At 34.2% G+C, this 18908-nt stretch overlaps 1 protein-coding gene across 5 annotated transcripts in view; it reads right to left on the reverse strand.

Annotated features, from left to right (window-relative positions):
* The window catches only part of DIP2C (disco interacting protein 2 homolog C), a 500644-nt gene that overhangs the window by 189293 nt on the left and 292443 nt on the right, over positions 1-18908 (reverse strand). For all 5 annotated transcript variants that reach the window (XM_077151686.1, XM_077151685.1, XM_077151684.1 and 2 more), the window contains one exon: positions 7235-7360. In XM_077151686.1, the coding sequence (XP_077007801.1) occupies positions 7235-7360 (126 nt within the window). The remainder of the gene's footprint in view (positions 1-7234; positions 7361-18908) is intronic.

The raw sequence follows: 18908 nt of genomic DNA on the forward strand, positions 1-18908 counted from the left end.
TATCAAAGAATTTGTATCCAAGTTATATAAAGAACTCATATCCCAATAGGAAGATAAACTAACCAATTAAGTAATGGACAAAAATATCTGAACAGACATTTCACCCCAAAATATACCAAATGTTTAATAAGCACATGAAAAGATGCTCAGAATAATTAGTCATAAGGGAAATGCAAATTAAAACCACAATGTGACACCAGTTCACACTCAATGGAGTGATTACAATAAAAATACAAACATTACCAAGAGCTGGTAAAGATGTGAAGAAACTAGAATCTTCATACATTTTTTAAGAGAATGAAAAATGGTTCAACAACTTTGCAAACAGTATGGCAGTTCTTAAATGCTAACCATAAATTTTCTATATGACCCAATTCCACAATTCATTATACATCTAATGAAACTAGATGTATGAATGTGAAGATATGTACACACTGTTGATAGCTGATTTTTCATAATAGCCCCAAACTGGGAACAATCCAAATACTTATCATCGGATGAAAGGATTAAACAAAATGTTTAGTATAACTCAATCCAACAATAAAGAGAAAAAATTACAACATGGATGAACCTCAACAACATTATGCTGAAGGATTGAAGCCAAGGGCAAAATGACATATTTCATGATTTCACTTACATGAAATGTTCCAAAAAGGTAAATTTATAAAGACATATAAAGCAGACTTTGGGTCCCTAGTTCTTGGCAATGGAGCGGCAATTAACTATAAATGGGCATGAGGACATTTTAGGGGGTGATAGAAATACCCTAAAACTGGATGGTGGCAATATATATACTGCATATATTTAGTAAAAATTACTGAATTAAACCATTAACAATGAGTTAATTTTAGGGTCTGTAAATTACATCTCAAGACAGGTGGTAAAAATGAATGTGTAATCTGCAACCGTTGTATATAAAATTCTGTAAATATCAACTACATTGAGTTGGTTGACGTTTAGATCTTCTGATTTTTTTGCAACTTGTTCTTCAAATTACTTAAGGAGAGTATTAAAAATTTCCAACTGACATTCTTAACTTTTCTATTTCTTCCTTTATTGTGCCAGTTTCTCTTTTATAACTTATAATTTGCTTTTAGTGTATTTCTATTCAATATCATGTTTTCCTGGTGAATTCCTCTTTATTTGTAATGCCTCACTTTATTTCTTATAATACTTTGTCTTGAAATCTTCTTTCTCAACAGATGTGTTAGTCTTTTTAAACTTAATGTTTATACGGTATATTTCTGTCATTCTATTTTCAATTATTTATGTTTTCTGTGTTTAAAGGTATCTCTTGTAGACAGCATATAGTTGCATATTTCATTTTTATCCAGTGTGACATTCTCTACCTTTTAACAGGTGTTTGGTTCACTTACATCTAATGTAATTATCGATATGAGTGGGTTTAAATCTAACATTTTGCAATTTGTTTTCCATTCATTCCTACAATTCTTTTTATTTCTTTGTTGATTCTTTCCTGCCTTATTTTCCATTAACCAAATATTTCCAGAGTTTCATTTTATGTTCTTTACTAAATTCTTACCTATCTCTCTTTTTTTCTTTTTAGTAGCTGCTATAGAGTTAATATTCATCTTTAATAGGATCTATTTGGAATTAATATTGTAAATGTTCACTTTTCAAACTTGACACTACAGATTTCCTACTTTTCTGTATTCCTCCACTCACAACACATCTGTCACTATTCAATTCCTACTTTCCACTTCACAGATGTAATTCTATTAACCTGCCCTTCTCCTCTGTGTGATTGTTGTTTTTAAAGTATGTTACATGAGAAAATACATACTTTTCTATTTACCCACCTATTTATTTATTCTTCTTTCCATCTTGTAAACCCAAATTTTCACCTGATATTTTCCTTCAGCCTAAATGGCTTTCCTTAATACATCTGTAGTTCTGCCATTAATCCATTCACTCATCTTTCATATTTCTAAATATGACTTTGTGTCATTACTGTTTATGAAGGATATTTTCATTGAATAGGAGTTGACACAGTCCCCACCCCCCTCACCTTATTTTTTTTCTTTTTTCTGGCACTTTAAAGATATCTTTCCACTGTCTTTGGGCCTTCATTGTAACTGTAAGTCAGTTATCATTCATATGATTGTTCTCCTATATGTGATGCCTACCCATCACCTTCCCCATCCTGGTTTTGTTACTTTCAAGATTTCTCTTAATCTTTGATTTTCAGCACTTTGGCTATTATGAATTTAGATGTGGTTGTTTTTAAACTTATCCTGCTCAGGGTTCACTGCATTCTTAAGATTTGTAAGTTGATGTTTTTTTATCATTATTTGAGGAATTTGTTTTTAAATTTTTTTAATGAGAAATCTTTACACACATACTTTCTATATATGGTACACAGTCAATGGCTCACAATATCAACACATAGTTGTATATTTATCACCAAGCTCATTTTTTAGAACATCTGCATGACTCCTGAAGAAGAAATAAAAAGAAAAAAAGAAAAATCTCATACATACCATATACCTTACCCCTCCCTCTCACTGACCACTACTGTTTCCATCTATCCAATTTATTTTACCCTTTGTCCCCCTATTATTTATTTATTTTATCCATATTTTTTTTACTCATCTGCCCATACCCTGGTTATAAGGAGCATTAGACACAAGGTTCTCACAATCACACAGTCACATTGTAAACATTATATCTTTATGCAATCGTCTTCAAGCATCTAGGCTACTGCAGTACAGCTTAACAATTTCAGGTACTTTCCTCTAGCCACTCCAATACACAATAAACTAAAAACGGTTATCTATATAATGCATAAGAATAACCTCCAGGATGATATCTCGACTCTGTTTGAAATCTCTCAGCCATGGAAACTTTATTTTGTGTCATTTCTTTTCCCCCTTCAATAAGGCCTTCTCAGTCCCATGATGCTGGGTCGTGGTGAATCCTGGGAATTCTGTCCCCACATTGCCAGGGAGAGTTACACCCCTGGGAGTCATGTCCCACGTGGAGACTTTGGAAGGTCCCTCATTAGTGTAACCACTCATCACATGTTGAGTTGTCTTAGAGAGAGAGGTCACATCTGAGCAACAAAAGAAGTTCTCCCCAAAATATAAATTTTGCACCAATAAACATTCCTCCACTTAGTCTCATCCAGAAGTTGAAATTTTAAAATATGGATGATATTACCCTTTACCCAGTCTTCTAGTATACCTTAGTCCTATCCAGATCAGCTTCATTCATATCTCCAGTTGAAGTCTGATCACTTTTTCAACAGTTCCTGTACAGGATACTGCTTGCTTTCCTAGATTCAGGGCTCTAACTCGAGGAATTTTCGATCATTATTTCTTCAAGTATGTTTCTTCCCTTTTATCACTCCCAACTCACTCATGGATCCCAACTGAATGCATGTGAATATTGCCCTATGGGTGATTAAAGTTAATTTTTCATTTGTCTTTTTTCTATTCTTCAGTTTGGTTAATTTCTACTGATATATCTTCAAGTTCACAGCCTCCTTCACCTTTCTTCTTCAATTTAATGTTTATCTCACCTAGTGAAATTCCATTTCAATATTGTACATTTCCATTAATTTTTTATATTTTTCTCATTTTCTGCTTAGGAAAAGTATTAACACAATATTTTCCTTAATTTTTTGGTATATTTTAATTTGATTCTCAAAGAAAATATTTATAGTGCTGCTTTAAAAATTTGTCTTCTGCTATATCCAACATCTAGACTAATGTTATCTAATAGAAATGAGAGCCTTAAACTTTCTAGTAGCCACATTTTATATATATATAAAGAAAAAAGTTTATTTTTATAATGGAATTTTATTTAACACAAAATATTCAAAATAATACTATTTCAATCTGTGGTAAGCATAAAAACTAGCAATGAAATATTTCTATTTTTTTCATATTAAGTGTCTGAAATTTGGTGCATATTTCACACATACTGAATATAATTCAGAAAAATCACAATTCATGTGCTCAATAGCCACACTGACAGCACAGTGAAGACTATACTATCAATAATCTTATCTATCGACTTATTTTCTTTACCACAGATAACATTTTCCTGGGTTTTTTTGGTCTATATAGTGATTTTTTTTTAACAGCAGGCATCGTAACTAATATCTTGAGGAGACTCTGAATCCTGTCATTTTTCTCTGAAGCCTTTTGAGTCTTGTTTCAGCAGGAAGCTTAATAACTAGCTGACCATCTTTGTTAATCTGGACTTGCAGAAAGCTCAGTGTGTTTCCCAAGTTCCTCTAACTTGGCAAGACTCAACTGTTAAAGTCCATCTCCTCTGTGCTTCCTGTAGCCCTTGATTTCTGGTCTTGTTAGTGCAGGTCTATGGTAGGTCTTACTCTAGTGTATGGTGCTCATCCCTCAAGTGCAGTCTTTCTTGTTCCTCAGCTGGATGCCAGATATATTAATGAGCCATTAAAAAGAGCTCTCTACTACGACAGAGGCAGAATTTCAATGGCCCTCAATACTACTCACCAAACACACAAAATCTAGTATCCATATTCTGCTCTCTGAACCCTGTTGTAGGTGTCACCTAATTACCCTCAGATGGTCTTTCCATGGGCATGTACAATCCACCCCTCATGATACAAGGACTTCAGGAGCCTCCCTGTTTTCAGAGTTCATTCTCTCTAATGCCCAACCACAAGATTAAAGCCCCCTTCACCTGCCTGGATCTCTAAGCTCTGTTTCCTTAACTTAGTAGGATGCTGTGCTTTGCTCACACTGCAGCTCTCTGTGCCATGATCTAAAATTTCTTTCCATGCATAGAACTTGGGGACTGTAGGGCTCTCCTTGTAAGTTTTCCTTCTCTCAGGTATTACAGTCTTGTTCTGCCTATGGCCCACTGTCTATAAAGTTTTTGTTTTGTTTTTTTCATTTGTTTTGTGCAGTTGTATAGTTGCTTATGGTGGGAGGGTTAGTTTTGTACCAGTTTCTACACTATGGTAAGAAGAATGCCTGACAACTTACTCTTACATTTTTACATGTAAAACCTAAGACAAGTTTCTCTAATAAATTAGATCCTTTCCAGTAACTTTGATACTGGTCAGCAACAAGTCATCGAATGCAAAAAACATGAACTTCAGGTATATTCTTTGAAGAACAGTGGACATGAAGTAAGTTAACATTGCTACCAGCAACCAAGGAAAACAAAATGGGATAAATTAAGGGTGATTCCAGATTTTGTTCAAGCAAGCACAGTTATAAATATTCAAAATACTGTGAAATACAAAATAGATTGTGAATTTTTTATGATGATGCTGTCGACATTTATAATCTTCCAAAACTATCCCATGTGACGTTACCACTAAGACACCTGGATGACAGTTTATAAAATGTATTATATGGAGTACATGGAGTTACTAAGTCAAATAATAAATGAAAAATTTCATCAAAAATCACATTTCCAGTAATATGCTCCTCATGTTTTGCAAAAACATTTGTAGACAAAGTTTGTATTGCTGAAAGTTTTGTCTTTCATCACAGATGACACAACAACATTTCTCTATGGATGGATTCAATATGTGAAATAAACAAATACACAATCGATCATGTCATTTCTTGCATATTAAACTCATTGTTCCTCTAATAAGAAATGGTTCAGAAAATTGCTTTCTCTCTGGATATTGTCTAATACCAAAGATTAAGCTAAAAAAAAAAATTGTAACTTTTGTTACTCTTGTACGGTCATTCTTTTTTGTTACCCACACAACACATAAAAAATAAATTTTTTTTCACCATATATAAACAAACAGGACTGGTTATGTCAATTACGTTGATTTTTAAATAATCCCAAATTATGTTTTACAGAGAAGCATAAAGAAAGGAAGGAAACTAAGCAAATTAGCCAAAAAGTACTTGCTTGCTTAACGCAATATTATATTCTTGAAAGGAAGAACATTGATGGCTTATCTGTAGAAAAATAAAAACCATAAAGATATATATACTATTTAAGTTTTGCCCATAAAGCTCAGTATTTCCACTTTGAAAGGCATATGAAGTTAACTACTTTGAGTTGTTTGAAGTAATAAAAACATATACTTGACCACACCTGTGATTTAACATATGTGTTTCTATTATCCCCACTGCTTGGAAACATACAGGGCTATTTCTTGGAAACATGCATAACAAAAATTGCTATATGCATTAACCTGTTCCTACTGCACCTTAAGTTTCTCTTGTGTATAAAAAAAAAGACAAATAAAAAGAAAAAAAAAAGGTGGCATTTAAAACTTTTCAATGTGATAAACTAAATTTAAGTCTTTACAAAAGACAGAATTGTATGATGAATGAATGTTAGAATCAAAATCAGAGAAACAAAACATCAAGTAAAGTAAATTCAATCCTTTATGTTTCTAATATATATCTGTATAATTCAGCTTTGTTTCACTTTGGTTTGAAGATCATGAAATATATATAATTATTTGGGTACAGTGATTTAGAGAACTTAAGTTGCTATATAAAATTTAGGATGAAATAAAAGTAGGAATATAACAGAAATATAACTGAGATAATACAGTCAACAAATTAGTTGAGAGTCTGCAGGCCCTTGGGCCAAATCTGTCAGCCACCTGGTTTTATAAATAAAGTTTTACTGGAACTCATCCATACACCTTCACTTACATATTGTCTGTGGCTACCTTTGTGCTATAGTAACAGAAAAAGGTAATTGTAACAGAGAATATATGGCCCATAGATACAAAAGTACTTACTATCTGGCACTTTACAGACGTTTGGTAACACCTGATTTTACAAACTAAGTTTTAAATTCCTTTTGATTCTTACATTTAAAAAAAAGCATATTTATATTTTAAAGGCATTGATGCATTAAGGATATGTATCCACCAGTCTAACCAGAAGAAGAGTGCAACTAAATCAGTACTATGGACTTAAAAACTCTTCTGCTACATGAGGAATTTAAAAGAATAAAATCCAATAAGACTTTAAAAGTAATTTAGTGCCATATTTATGAGTCTCAATGAAAAGTATAAAGTATGAATTTATAAAGATACATACCTAATAATGTTAATTTTCCTTCCAAATTTAATTCAGAGGATATGTCTGATCTGCTTCTGCGATTCCAGTTCACAGAATCTGAATTATAACACCATTATTTTGAAGGCTAAAAAGACAGTGATTGCTACAGGAGTTTTCCATTAACCCTACATGCGTATCACTTTTAAGAAGTAAAGACAGCGAGTGTGTGTGCTCACCTGGAGGTGTGTAGGCGTCCATCGAGGTTTGCACAACCAGGGACCTGCGTTTGGAGGGCATAGGCACTGCCATCTTCCGTTCTTTGTGTTTAGCCAGAGCAGCCTGGACAGCTTCAGTATGGACATCTAAAACAACAACAGAAAAAGAGCTCAATTGCTCCATTGTTCAGTGAAGATCATAAAGGCCCCATGCTTTTACTCCTTTTCTCTTTGGCCTTCTGGCAAAGTTAACCTTCCTACTGAAACTGATACAGAGCGATGGAAAGGGAAGGAAAGAAAAGTTAAAACCTAAAGTCTGTAAGCTCTGGTAAAAGACATCAAAATTCAAATTTATTCATTTCAGTATCACAGAATCCATATAAATAATCAAATACCAGCTGTAAATTGCTGTTTGATTTTCTGTTTGTAGGGTGAATGGACCTTGATCATCAGATGTTTCTGTAGAGGTCACACTTTCAAGCCACATCATTCATTTCAGGGTACTTTTAAGGGAAGTGTTCACGTTATAGGTAGTTAATAATGATTACAGCTAACATCTACTGAGTACCGTTTATGGAACAGACATTGTGTTAAACATTGCATGTATGTTGACACAATACATACACTTATCAAATGCATACTTTATAAGATTGTGTCTCAAGAGCCAGTGCTACAGTGGTGGATAAGATACATATGGTCACGATGTCTCAGGCAGCCTAAATCTAATGGGAAAGAGACAGGCATCAATCAGAGTTGAGAATCAAAATATAACAGAGAATGCCTCAGTGCCTACTTTGAATTGTGAGGTCAGGGAAAACCTCTCTCAAATCTGAGTAAGAATGAACTAGGCTTTGGCTGTCCAGAGAATTTCCACGGCATCCAGCTCAAAGGCCCTAAATTGAGAACAGGAATGGTGTTGGGAGCAGAGGAAAACAAACAAAATCATGGGTCCAGGGAAAAGGGATTCATCAGGATGAAGGTGTTAGGCCATTGTTAATACCTTCAATCCTATTCTAAGCAAGACAGGAAACCACGGGGGATGTTTAAGCAGGGAAATGGCATGATCATCCAGACGTTTTGGTGGGATCCTGCTAGCTTATGTTATGAAGAAGACTGCAGGAAAAGAAGAATAGAAGCTGGAAACCAGTTAGAAAGTTTCCCATAGACAAGATATGACTATACTCACAATATTCCCAACAACTCTAAGGAGGAGGTACTCAGACTATTCCCATTTACAGATGAGGAAGCATGCTGGGAATCTCTCAAACTGTTAAAACTGGTAAGTGGTACTGACAGGATTTTACTAACTGTAGGCGCACATCCCTCGCCACGGCATTACATTCTAATCGTCCCTGTGTGCCTCACAGTGGTATCTTTATGAACCTACAGACATCTAACTCATTCATGAAACCTACCCTAAACCCTACCACAATTAACAAAGCAGGGGTCAGTCAAGTACAGCACAAGGGCCAAATTCATCCTGTCAATGGTTTTGTAAATAACATTTTCTTGAAACACAGCCACACCCATTCACATTTGTATAGTCCACGGCTGCTTTCAACACTTCAAAGACTGAGTCAAGTAATTTTGACAGAGACCTTACTTGACCACAGGTTAATTCTCAAAATCAAGAAATGAAACAATATAACACTATTTTCCAATCCAAAATCAATCCTAACAAATGATGTCTATTGACGCACTAATTTCCTTTAGAGTCATTTTGTTAACCTAGTCTGTGATCCAATCATGGCTCAGGCACCACATTTGTCACATCTTCAGTCTCCTTGGATCCAGAACAGTTGCTTAGCTTTTATTTCCTGACACTGGTGTTTTAAAGAATATCCTTCAATTGGGATTTTATGACATTTCCTCGTGATAAGATTCAGATTACACACTTTAGCAGAGAGATCCAGCAAAGTTTGTCCTAATAGTGGCCAAGTCCACTTTGGACACTTGGTTAAAGTGGGTTCATCAAGTTCTTCCAAAGGGAAGAATGTTTCCCTTTGCAAATAAGCATTAATCTGAGGGGGGAAATACTTAGATACTATGTAAATATTCTGTTCTTCAAACATTCACTTACTCGTTTTAGCATCCATTGATGATTTCCTAACTCTATCACTATTACTTTAAAATCACCAGATTCCTTCTACATTTGTTTTAAAAACATATTTGGTCACTGTATTTCCTTTTCCTTCTATTCATTTGTCTATATCAATATTACTCAAGGAATCCTATTTGATGCTCAGATGGTCCCAGATTTGAACAGGACTCCCTTTGAGCTGGACTTTGTGTCCTCTTGATCTGTTCCCATCATTTTTTAAGCATTTTCATACTTTTTGTTGCAAGATATCTCAGCATCATCTTGTACTTTCCCTATCCCAGCCCCTGTAATCAGAAGACCTTGCTCCTTCTAGTGAAGAATAGTATTAAGAAATGAAGATCTGGGTACTAAGAGTTTCAGTGCTACTGTAATTTACTGCTTTTAGGTCCTCTCAGCAGTCAGAACAAAAATACAGGCGCACTCATAGACACATTATTATATTCACATATAGCCATAGATGCTTCTACTCACATCTATCTAAATCTATATAATAAAAACAAGTTCATACTGATACCTCCTCTCCAATTTCAATCCAACATTGCATGATTCATTCTAGTCTTTCACTTTTCCATATTTCTAACTCTTATTCTAGAAAGAGGAATCTGATTTCATTTCTAACTCTTATTCTAGAAAGAGGAACCTGATTTCTATTCTATTTCTATACTTACTAATTTGCTTATGCCTGGTAGATATCAGAAGTGATTTTAGAATTGCTACCTTATACCTCTGTGAAAAGCAAATTTATTAAGTTGAGCTTGATATTAACCTGCAGTTCTCTTTGAGGGATAGAATGTAAATACATCAATAGTGAAGTGTTCAGATCTGAAACACAGTGTATACATTGAAGCATTAATCTAATTAAAATATAGAACGTTTTACCTCAAAGTTCCCTCATGCCCCCTTATCAGACTACACTCTCAATAAACAAATATTGTTCACTATGTTAATTAGTTTTTCTTGGTCCATGCTCTTCATATATATAGAAGCTTATTTTGTAGTCTTTAGTTACAAAGACTATGATCAGAGAAACCATGTAAGATTTCAGATTTTAAAATATTTACTGAAATTTATTTTATGACCTAGCATATAGTCTATCTTATTGTTAACATTTCACTTATACTTAAAAAGAATGCTTATTTTGTAGTCTTTAGGTACAATATTCTACAACTTTTAATTTATAAACCAAGATCATTAATAGTGTTTCAGATTTCCAATATCCTTCTTAAATCTGTACCTAGCTATTCTTTCTAATGCTACTGAGACAGGAGTATTAAATTGTCCAATTATGTTTGGAGATGTCTATTTTCTCTCTGGTTCTATCAGTTTTATATATTTTTGAAGCTTTGTTCCTATGTGCAAACATATATTGGATTGTTATTTCTTCCTGATTAACGTACCATTTTATCATTACAAAAATGCCCCCCCATCGGATAATATTCCTCATCTTGAAATCTACTTTGCCTGATTAATATAGTCACTCCAACAACTTTTTAGGCCTACTGTTTGCACGCTGATTTACTTTTCAGTCCTTTTACTTTCACAATATCTGTTTCCTTTAAGTACATTGCAAACAAAATATCCTGATTTTTACTTTTTTTCCACATTGATAAGCCCTCCTTTTAAGATGTTAAGTTTACACTTACTAAAATTATCTAAATCTAACATTTGATTTTTATTCCTTGGTTCTGCCTTCTCTATTTTTTACTTAATCGTTTTTTTTTCCTTTAATATTCCACTTCTGTTCCTAAATTTTTGGATACCCCTCTGTATTACTTTTTAGTGGTTGCTGTGAGAATTAAACACTATCTATCATTAATTAAATAGTTAATATCATGCTTTGCTTTTTATAGTAACATCCTTAAATAAGAGAATTACATTTATCTCCTTCATGATATTGGTATCATATTTTACAACTATTCCTATACCTATACCACATACTACCATACATTGCTATAATTTTTGCTTTAAACAGGTAAAGATAACTTTGAAATTAAAACAGATAGTCTTTCATATTTTCCAATTTATTCATCATTAACGGGTATCTTTGTCCTTTCTTTTAAATACGAGTTTTCACCCATTTAGCCTGAAGTACTTCCTTTAGCATTTCCCAGAGTGGCAGTCTGCTCACAATGAATTCTCTGCAGGCCCAGAGCTCTCTCCTCTGACACCTTAGGCAAATGAGCCAGGCATGGATTGGGGCATGTCCTAGGAAAAACACTGCAAACTCAAAAATGTTGCCAGTTTCAGTTCCTAATGTTCATGAGCAGATTCCTCCTAACTTCTGCCTTCTTTTGGTCATTCTCTAATGCCTTCCAAAAAAATATTATAATTTGGGGGGTGGCGGGGTGGAGATGGTTCCACTTTTATAATTGTTATCTATAAGAAAATGAGTCTGTTCAAGCAACTGCACCATTACCAGAAGCTGTTTCTTTACATGTCTAGAAATTTTTATTGTATAAAGGAAATAATGCATGACTATCTACGTGGCTTTCTGCTGTAACAATTAGGGAGCAGTCTCAAAGCAAAAAGCCAAATAAATGTGAATTCAAATGTGCCTTTCCTATCTTTCAAGCATTCCCTCCCTTTCGGTCTACTTTTGGGAGTTAATCTCAAATAATTATTTTTTAATATTCAGTTCAGGGTTTTTTAATTGTAATTTGTGAAAGAGTTGGTCTGGTACACACTATTCCCTCGATTCCAGAAAAGAATCTACATTCCATTTTTTAATTAAAGAATTTAATTAGATTATCAAAGTTAAATAAACTAGTTGGTTAAGAGTGACTTCTAAGCATCTTAATGGAAGACTCTTACCTACATTAAATGAAATCCTTCAATAAAATATGCTTCTTATCTGTGACATTAACAAAAAAAGAAACATGCTAGGTTCAACTGAAAACACCCGAGACTAAGAGAGACTAGGTCAAATCATCACTTGTTCATGCTTTCCAAAAGATTTTTTTATTAAAGCAAAAAGAGAACTGAATTCCAAAGTTTAAATTAGAAGGTACAAATTGTGGGATTCTTTTGTTGTTTTTCTTCATGAACGTGTTAGAAGCTCTAATATTGAAGCAGTCAGTATAACTGATGGTTACCCATAGATTTTTCACTATGACTCCAAGTCATAGCTGTTCTAAGAAAAATATTTTCAACTCTTAATTTTCTAATTGTAAACTAAACTGAAGAGGAAACTTTCAATGTAAGACTATATTTGATTGACCCATTTTCTTTAACAATACACAAAATTTCTTCCTCTGATTAATAAACAGCCAATGAAATACAAAAATCAATAGCCACTCAGCTGGCTCCTGACAGGTATCTAGTATGCATTGGCTGATACAAAAACGATAGCCATATTAATCTTTTAAAAACTATAAACAGCTTTTAGACCAACTAGCAATTTCCATTTGGAGAAAAAGTAAGAAGACAAATCATTGTGTGAACTTCAGCAAATAATTACTTCTGTATATACAACCATAAAATAAAGTATTTGTATTAAGTGATCTTTATATTTTCTTCCAATTCTACTCCATAACTTAAATATCACCTCCATTCTCTTGAGAATGATTTTTATTCTCAAAATTTTTTAAAAGAAAATTAAAGGCAGGTTCAGAATGCCAGAAGGGTATACAGTTCAACAAAGAAAATTAGTCCTAGTATACTCTGGTACAAAAATTAAACAAAAACTTGGTTCAGGGTATAGAGGATATATGAGATTAATTTGGCAATCCAGTACTAAGAAAGAAGAAAATACAAGCTGGCCTCTTGCTAGTTCCTTTCTATTTATCCCTTTTGTCAACCCCTCAATGATATTTGTACTACTCAAACAACTTTAAAGTTCATCTTTTATAACATACATTGATTTCCTTTCCACCTCCCTAAAAAAAACAGACAAAAATTAACCACACTTTAAAGAAAGGCTTGCATTTACATCTTCTAAGAAAATTTGTTTTTAGGTTCTGCTACTGGCAAAGTTCCCTTAACTGGCTTAGAATGCAACTATATATCATGTACAGTAATTAATATTATCAAATCAGTTAAAAAATATAAAAATACTTTGGTCTTAACATGGTGCTTTTCTATACTTAGTGATTTTCTCAAGAATCTTGAGAGCAGGGTATTTTAAAGAGAAAATGTGGATCTGTGGCTTCCAATTAGTCTAAGAAGCAAGAAAGTCAAACCATTCTGTGAACACATGATTTTTTTAATTGGAAATTTTGAGAACATTGCCAATGAAATTCCAGTATCTCAAAGAAGAAGAAAAATGGGTCATGGGGAAAGGTGCAGTGAGCTTGGAATGGGAACCCCACAACCTAAAATAAAGAGTTTGAAAAATTGAAAAAGTGAGAGTTGTTTTGATTCATCAGCTTTTTAAAAAATATTTAAAGTCCACTCCAAATTGCATTTAAAACATTTTTCCTCTTGTAATGTGGACCTGATTTTAAAAATGTTCTACATAGATAACACAACATCTATCACAGTTGGGTAACATGGCTTTTACAGATTTAAGTTTAGATATAAATTATAACTGGCTGTATTTTACAGAAACTAATTTGAATTACAGGTGGATCTCAATAGCTCCTCACTCTAGCCACTCTTCTTGCTGCTTCTTACAGAATACAGCTTTTGAACAGAAAACATGATGTTGATACTGAAAAGAGAAATGGCAGTGTATAAAAATTATACATGGAATTCCTTTCAAAGGTCATTGTGACTTACCATTTTCCCAGTGATCTAGCTGTCTATAACTGACAGTAAAAAGTAAAAAACACATCAGATACCCCCATGGGCAACCACAAACAGGAACTCAGTTACCCATTCACTGGTTATTTATTACCTAAGTCATACTTCCCAAATTAAATAAAATTCAGCCAGGAATCTTAGCACCTAAATCTCTCCCCTGGAATAATAGTTTCCTGACAGATAAAAGGAAATATGCTGTTAATTGCAGATATTTTTATGATTGGTCTGAAACAACTAAACCATGCATCACCAACAAATGAAAGTTTTTGTTTCAACTGAGACAAATATAACAGAGACAAAAAAAAATTCACAAAAGCCAGGCTAGCTGTCATATGTTGCTAAATCTTTATTTTTTTTTCTTAATTTATATGTATATGTGAAATATACTAAATTAAAATTTTTTAAAAGTTTTAAATTTTCTCTAGTATCTGTTTTTTTCTTTCTGTCCCAATCTTGGTAATCTTTTCATTTTTTTTCCTTACTTCCTATCTGCCTATCATTTTGTCAATAAAAGTAAAGCACTTGTGTTAAAAATAATTTTATTTTAAAATAATTAATGAACTTCAAAATATTAAGAGTAGTCACTTAAGGATGATGAAATTACAATGCTATTTTATTGTTCAGGCCTCTTGATAACAGCAAAGTTTTCTGTCATGAGCATAAATTAACTATACATGGCTAAAACACTGACTGATTGATTGATTGGGTACAAGGTCTGGGAATCAAACCCGGGCTTCCCACATGGAAGGCAACATTCTACCACTGAACCATCCATGTACTCTCTCCATATATTTTTTGTACGCTGTATGGTGGGGTCACATTTCAATATTTTTCCATGTAAGTATTCCGTTGCTGCAGCACGATTCATTTAATTTTTGTTTTGTTTTGCTTTGTTTTTTATTTTTGTCTGTTTTGTTTGTTTGTTTGTTTTTTGGGGGGAGGGCATGGACTGGAAATTGAACCCAGGTTTCCCACATGGCAGGCAAGAATTCTACCACTGAACTACCCTTGAACCCCTAACAGTTATATATTTTAATATAAAGAATCGTTTAAGAAAGGAGGGTAAATAGGACATGTAAACTTTAAAGCAATATGATTGTTCTTTCATAAAGATAAGACACTCGAAAAATTGCTAGCACTATACATAAGTCTACTGAATGTTAATAAAGTTAAGAGAAGATAGTAAAAGACTATTTTAAACCCGTAAAACACAAGAATGCCCAAGACTACTGAAAAGACTATTCCTTCCGTCTATGCTCTAGAATAAAAAGGAAGTGGAACAATTTTCCAGCAGCCTGGAGCAGAACCACTGGTGCCCTGCACCCTCAGGTAATACATGCAAGAAAGAAAATTTTCTTGTTGTAAGCACCCAAGGATTTCAGTTGTCATGCAGCAAAATTGAATATATATATAAACTAATGAAGTAACTAAACTTACAACTAATTTCTTTCAAAACAACAGCTAGAAATATACTGCAATCATAAATTAATGGCACTATAAATGTTAAAAAATTTTAAAATAGCACTGGGAGAACCCAGGCTATATACTGAAGAACAATTTTCAATATTAAGTAAAATTACAGAATAACTCCTTCCCCCCAAAATGTACTCTTAAGTTCTTATCACTGAAGACTCTTTATAAGCATGTCAATCCAATAAAAAACAAGGCAAAGTTGCAGAAAACGAGTAACTTCCCTAAAGCTGGAGACAGCCCTCTCAACTATGCCATGTAATAATGACACAAAACGTTCTTTCTGATGGTGAATAAAACATTCAAATAAAAATTTACCTCCATGCGTTAAGCCACTGTACTGTTTAATAATCACCACCTCAAAACAAAAAATCTGAACATTGTTAGACTACTAACACCTTAGAGCACAAATTAGATGGGGAGATTTTTTTGGACAGACACTTTGAAATATGATGATCAGGAGTCACTCTTCTGGTTCTCCTAGCTTTGCTTCTCCCTTCTGTACTCAACAAGGTTAGGGAGGTCTTCCAGCTCCGCTATTTTTCCCACATTGATTTTATTCAAGACTACAATCTAAAAGGCTTAATCATTATTCTGGCTGCATACACAATAGCCAAGAGGTCAACAGGCTTCCGGTGAGGTGATACTGGAGAGACACGATCTGATTACAGTGCAAAGGGGAACACAGTGAACTCTATCTTCGGAGAGAGCCAACACCAATGGAATGTGAGGTAGAAGGCCACTGGCAAGATCAAGTCCCTTGATGCAAGGAAAGGGGACAGCATTGGATAAACAGACACTGTTCTAGTTTACTAGCTGCCAGAATGCAACACACCAGAGATGGATTGGTTTTTAATGAAAGGGGATTTATTTTGTTAGTTCTTCAGAGGAAAGGCTGCTAACTTTCAACTGAGGTTCTTATGTGGGAAGGCACAAGGTGGTCTCTGCTGGCCTTCTCTCCAGGCCTCTGGGTTCCAACAACTTTCCCCAGGGTGATTCCTTTCTGCATCTCCAAAGGCCTGGGCTGAGCTTCCAGTGCTGAGATGAGGAATGCCGAGCTGCTTGGGCTGTGCTATGTTGTGCTCTCTGATTTAAACACCAGCAATTAAGTCAAACGTCATTCATTGCAGCAGGCCCACCTCCTAGCTGACTGCAGATGTAATCAGCAACAGATGAGGTTCACATACCATTGGCTCAAGTTCGCAGTAACAAAACTAGGTGCCTTCACCTGGCCAAGTTGACAACGGAATCTAACTACCACAGATACTAAAACTGGAAAGGGGTTATTAGCTGAGACTGTAGTTCTACTGATGGTAGGAAAAGAATTCATAAAACCTAAGCACTTTTAGAAAAACATGGCAACATAGGTAAACAGGTTGCAACAAACAATCTTCCTTCAGCAGCATTTTCACAAAACTACTCTATGAATGACTTCCAGCAGCTGTTGTGCATCTGAAATTCATCAAAGCATTTGATTAAGTCTCCCACAAAACCTTAATTATAAATGTCCTGGATACAGTTTTTACCAAGTCACATGAATTAGAAACTAGATGTGAAGCTCCAAAAGGGAAATAATGAAAAATAGCAATCTCTCTGTTTGTATTATGCAGAGTGACTAAGTCAACAATGTATATGCCAGATCTCACTACTTCTTTTTAATGAGATTTCACAGAGTACACAAGACAGTAACAAAATTTGCTGATCACTCTAAGGCATATAACACTGACAATTCCAATGGAAGATCTGAAATACAAGTGGACTAAGAAAGATAAAACTCCATTACAGGAAAACACAATCGGGTTCTAAAGTGGCACATTTAGTTTTATGGGAAATAAACTGTTATTTTTCCAGTATTTCTAAGTATCAATAAAGACCAGTACCAAGAAGTGGCTAAAAAGTCAGAGAAAAGGCAGGGGAGTGGCAGTTTGCAATTTGATGTAAATGTGTCTGAAAATGATTTTAATGTGGAATTCAAAAGTGGCAATTATATTTTAACAAAGCAGAGAGAGAAAAAATAAATATATAACCAGAAGTATTCAATTAGAAAAAAGGAAATTAAATAGAATTTGGTTAAAATACTGATGGAGGGTAGATGTGGCAAGAGTGTTGTAAAATTGCATACATAGATTTGAACGCTTTAGGCAACACAGAAGGCATGAATCTATGTTAGTTCACTTGTTCAGAAAATCAAGTTTGTGGTCTTGGGTTTAATTTGTATTAAACCCAATAGCTTTGTTATTCCACAGTTATAGAATGTATTCCTAAACTCAGTGTGGTGAGTAGTAAAAGACCATTTACCACCTAGCAATCTTATCTGCCAGTCAGGCCTCTACACAATTCAATTAACACAACCTAGGAGTTAGTCTCTTGTTATTACCATGCATACATATTTTCTTCACAATCGTGCACTAATTTTTTCTAGTTAGCAATAATGGCATCCTGATCCTACAAAACTTCTATCTTCATTTGAAACAAATCCCTATATAATCAGACTATTGAGCTTCTCCTGGGCAGGGACAGAATGATAATTAGAGGATGGGTCCACAATCTTCAAAAGAGCTTCTTGTCACACCTTCTCACTTTCAGTAGCAGCAGCGAGTTTTGAAGGGTGTGGATAAAGGGGAGGAGCTAAAACCTTGGGTCCATTTACATGACTATCTTTTTTCTCCTCACATGTGTTCATGATCTCAGGTATTGCTTCTGCGTCAAACCTCCAGATTAAATGAACAAAACAGACATTGCGGGCATCTTTGGTATAATTTATCTATATCACTGACCAAACAAACTGTTCCAACCACAACTGCAACTGTCTAGTTTCATTTCATTTCTAGCTAACAGCTACTGAACAAATGGGACTTACTATTTCAAATGCAATCATTTCTGTGAAGAACTTTTCCTTAGAATGTTCTTTAAGATTTAAGTCCCCTGACCTTGTGCATCTCTCCCTTCACTCTTTCTTCACCATGCCTCCCTCCTAACCCTTCTCCTCAACCTGGGTCTTGTGGTGCTGGATATTTTTCATTCTCTGTTCTCCTACACAAAGAATATCTGCTAAAATATAGTTATGAATTGACATAAAGACTTCCCTAATATGCCTATTCAAAGAAAATGCTTTCATGCTCATTACTATGTTTTCATACTCAGAAAGTTTTTAATCCATAAGGTTTTCAAGTAAATCCTACCATTAATTGAGCACTCACTCCTAAGCATTTCACAATGACTAAATTCTTTTAAGGAAGTGACTGACTTGGATCTTTCCCTTAGTACACATTTGACTAGGAAAGTACCCTAAGTAGTCAAATAATAGAAAAAGACTGAAATAGCATATTTAAGAAAATCTAATACTCAAATTATGCTTACATATTTTAAGAAGACCCATAATCC

This window comes from Tamandua tetradactyla, chromosome 1, assembly GCF_023851605.1.
Source record: "Tamandua tetradactyla isolate mTamTet1 chromosome 1, mTamTet1.pri, whole genome shotgun sequence".
Classification (NCBI taxonomy): domain Eukaryota; kingdom Metazoa; phylum Chordata; class Mammalia; order Pilosa; family Myrmecophagidae; genus Tamandua; species Tamandua tetradactyla.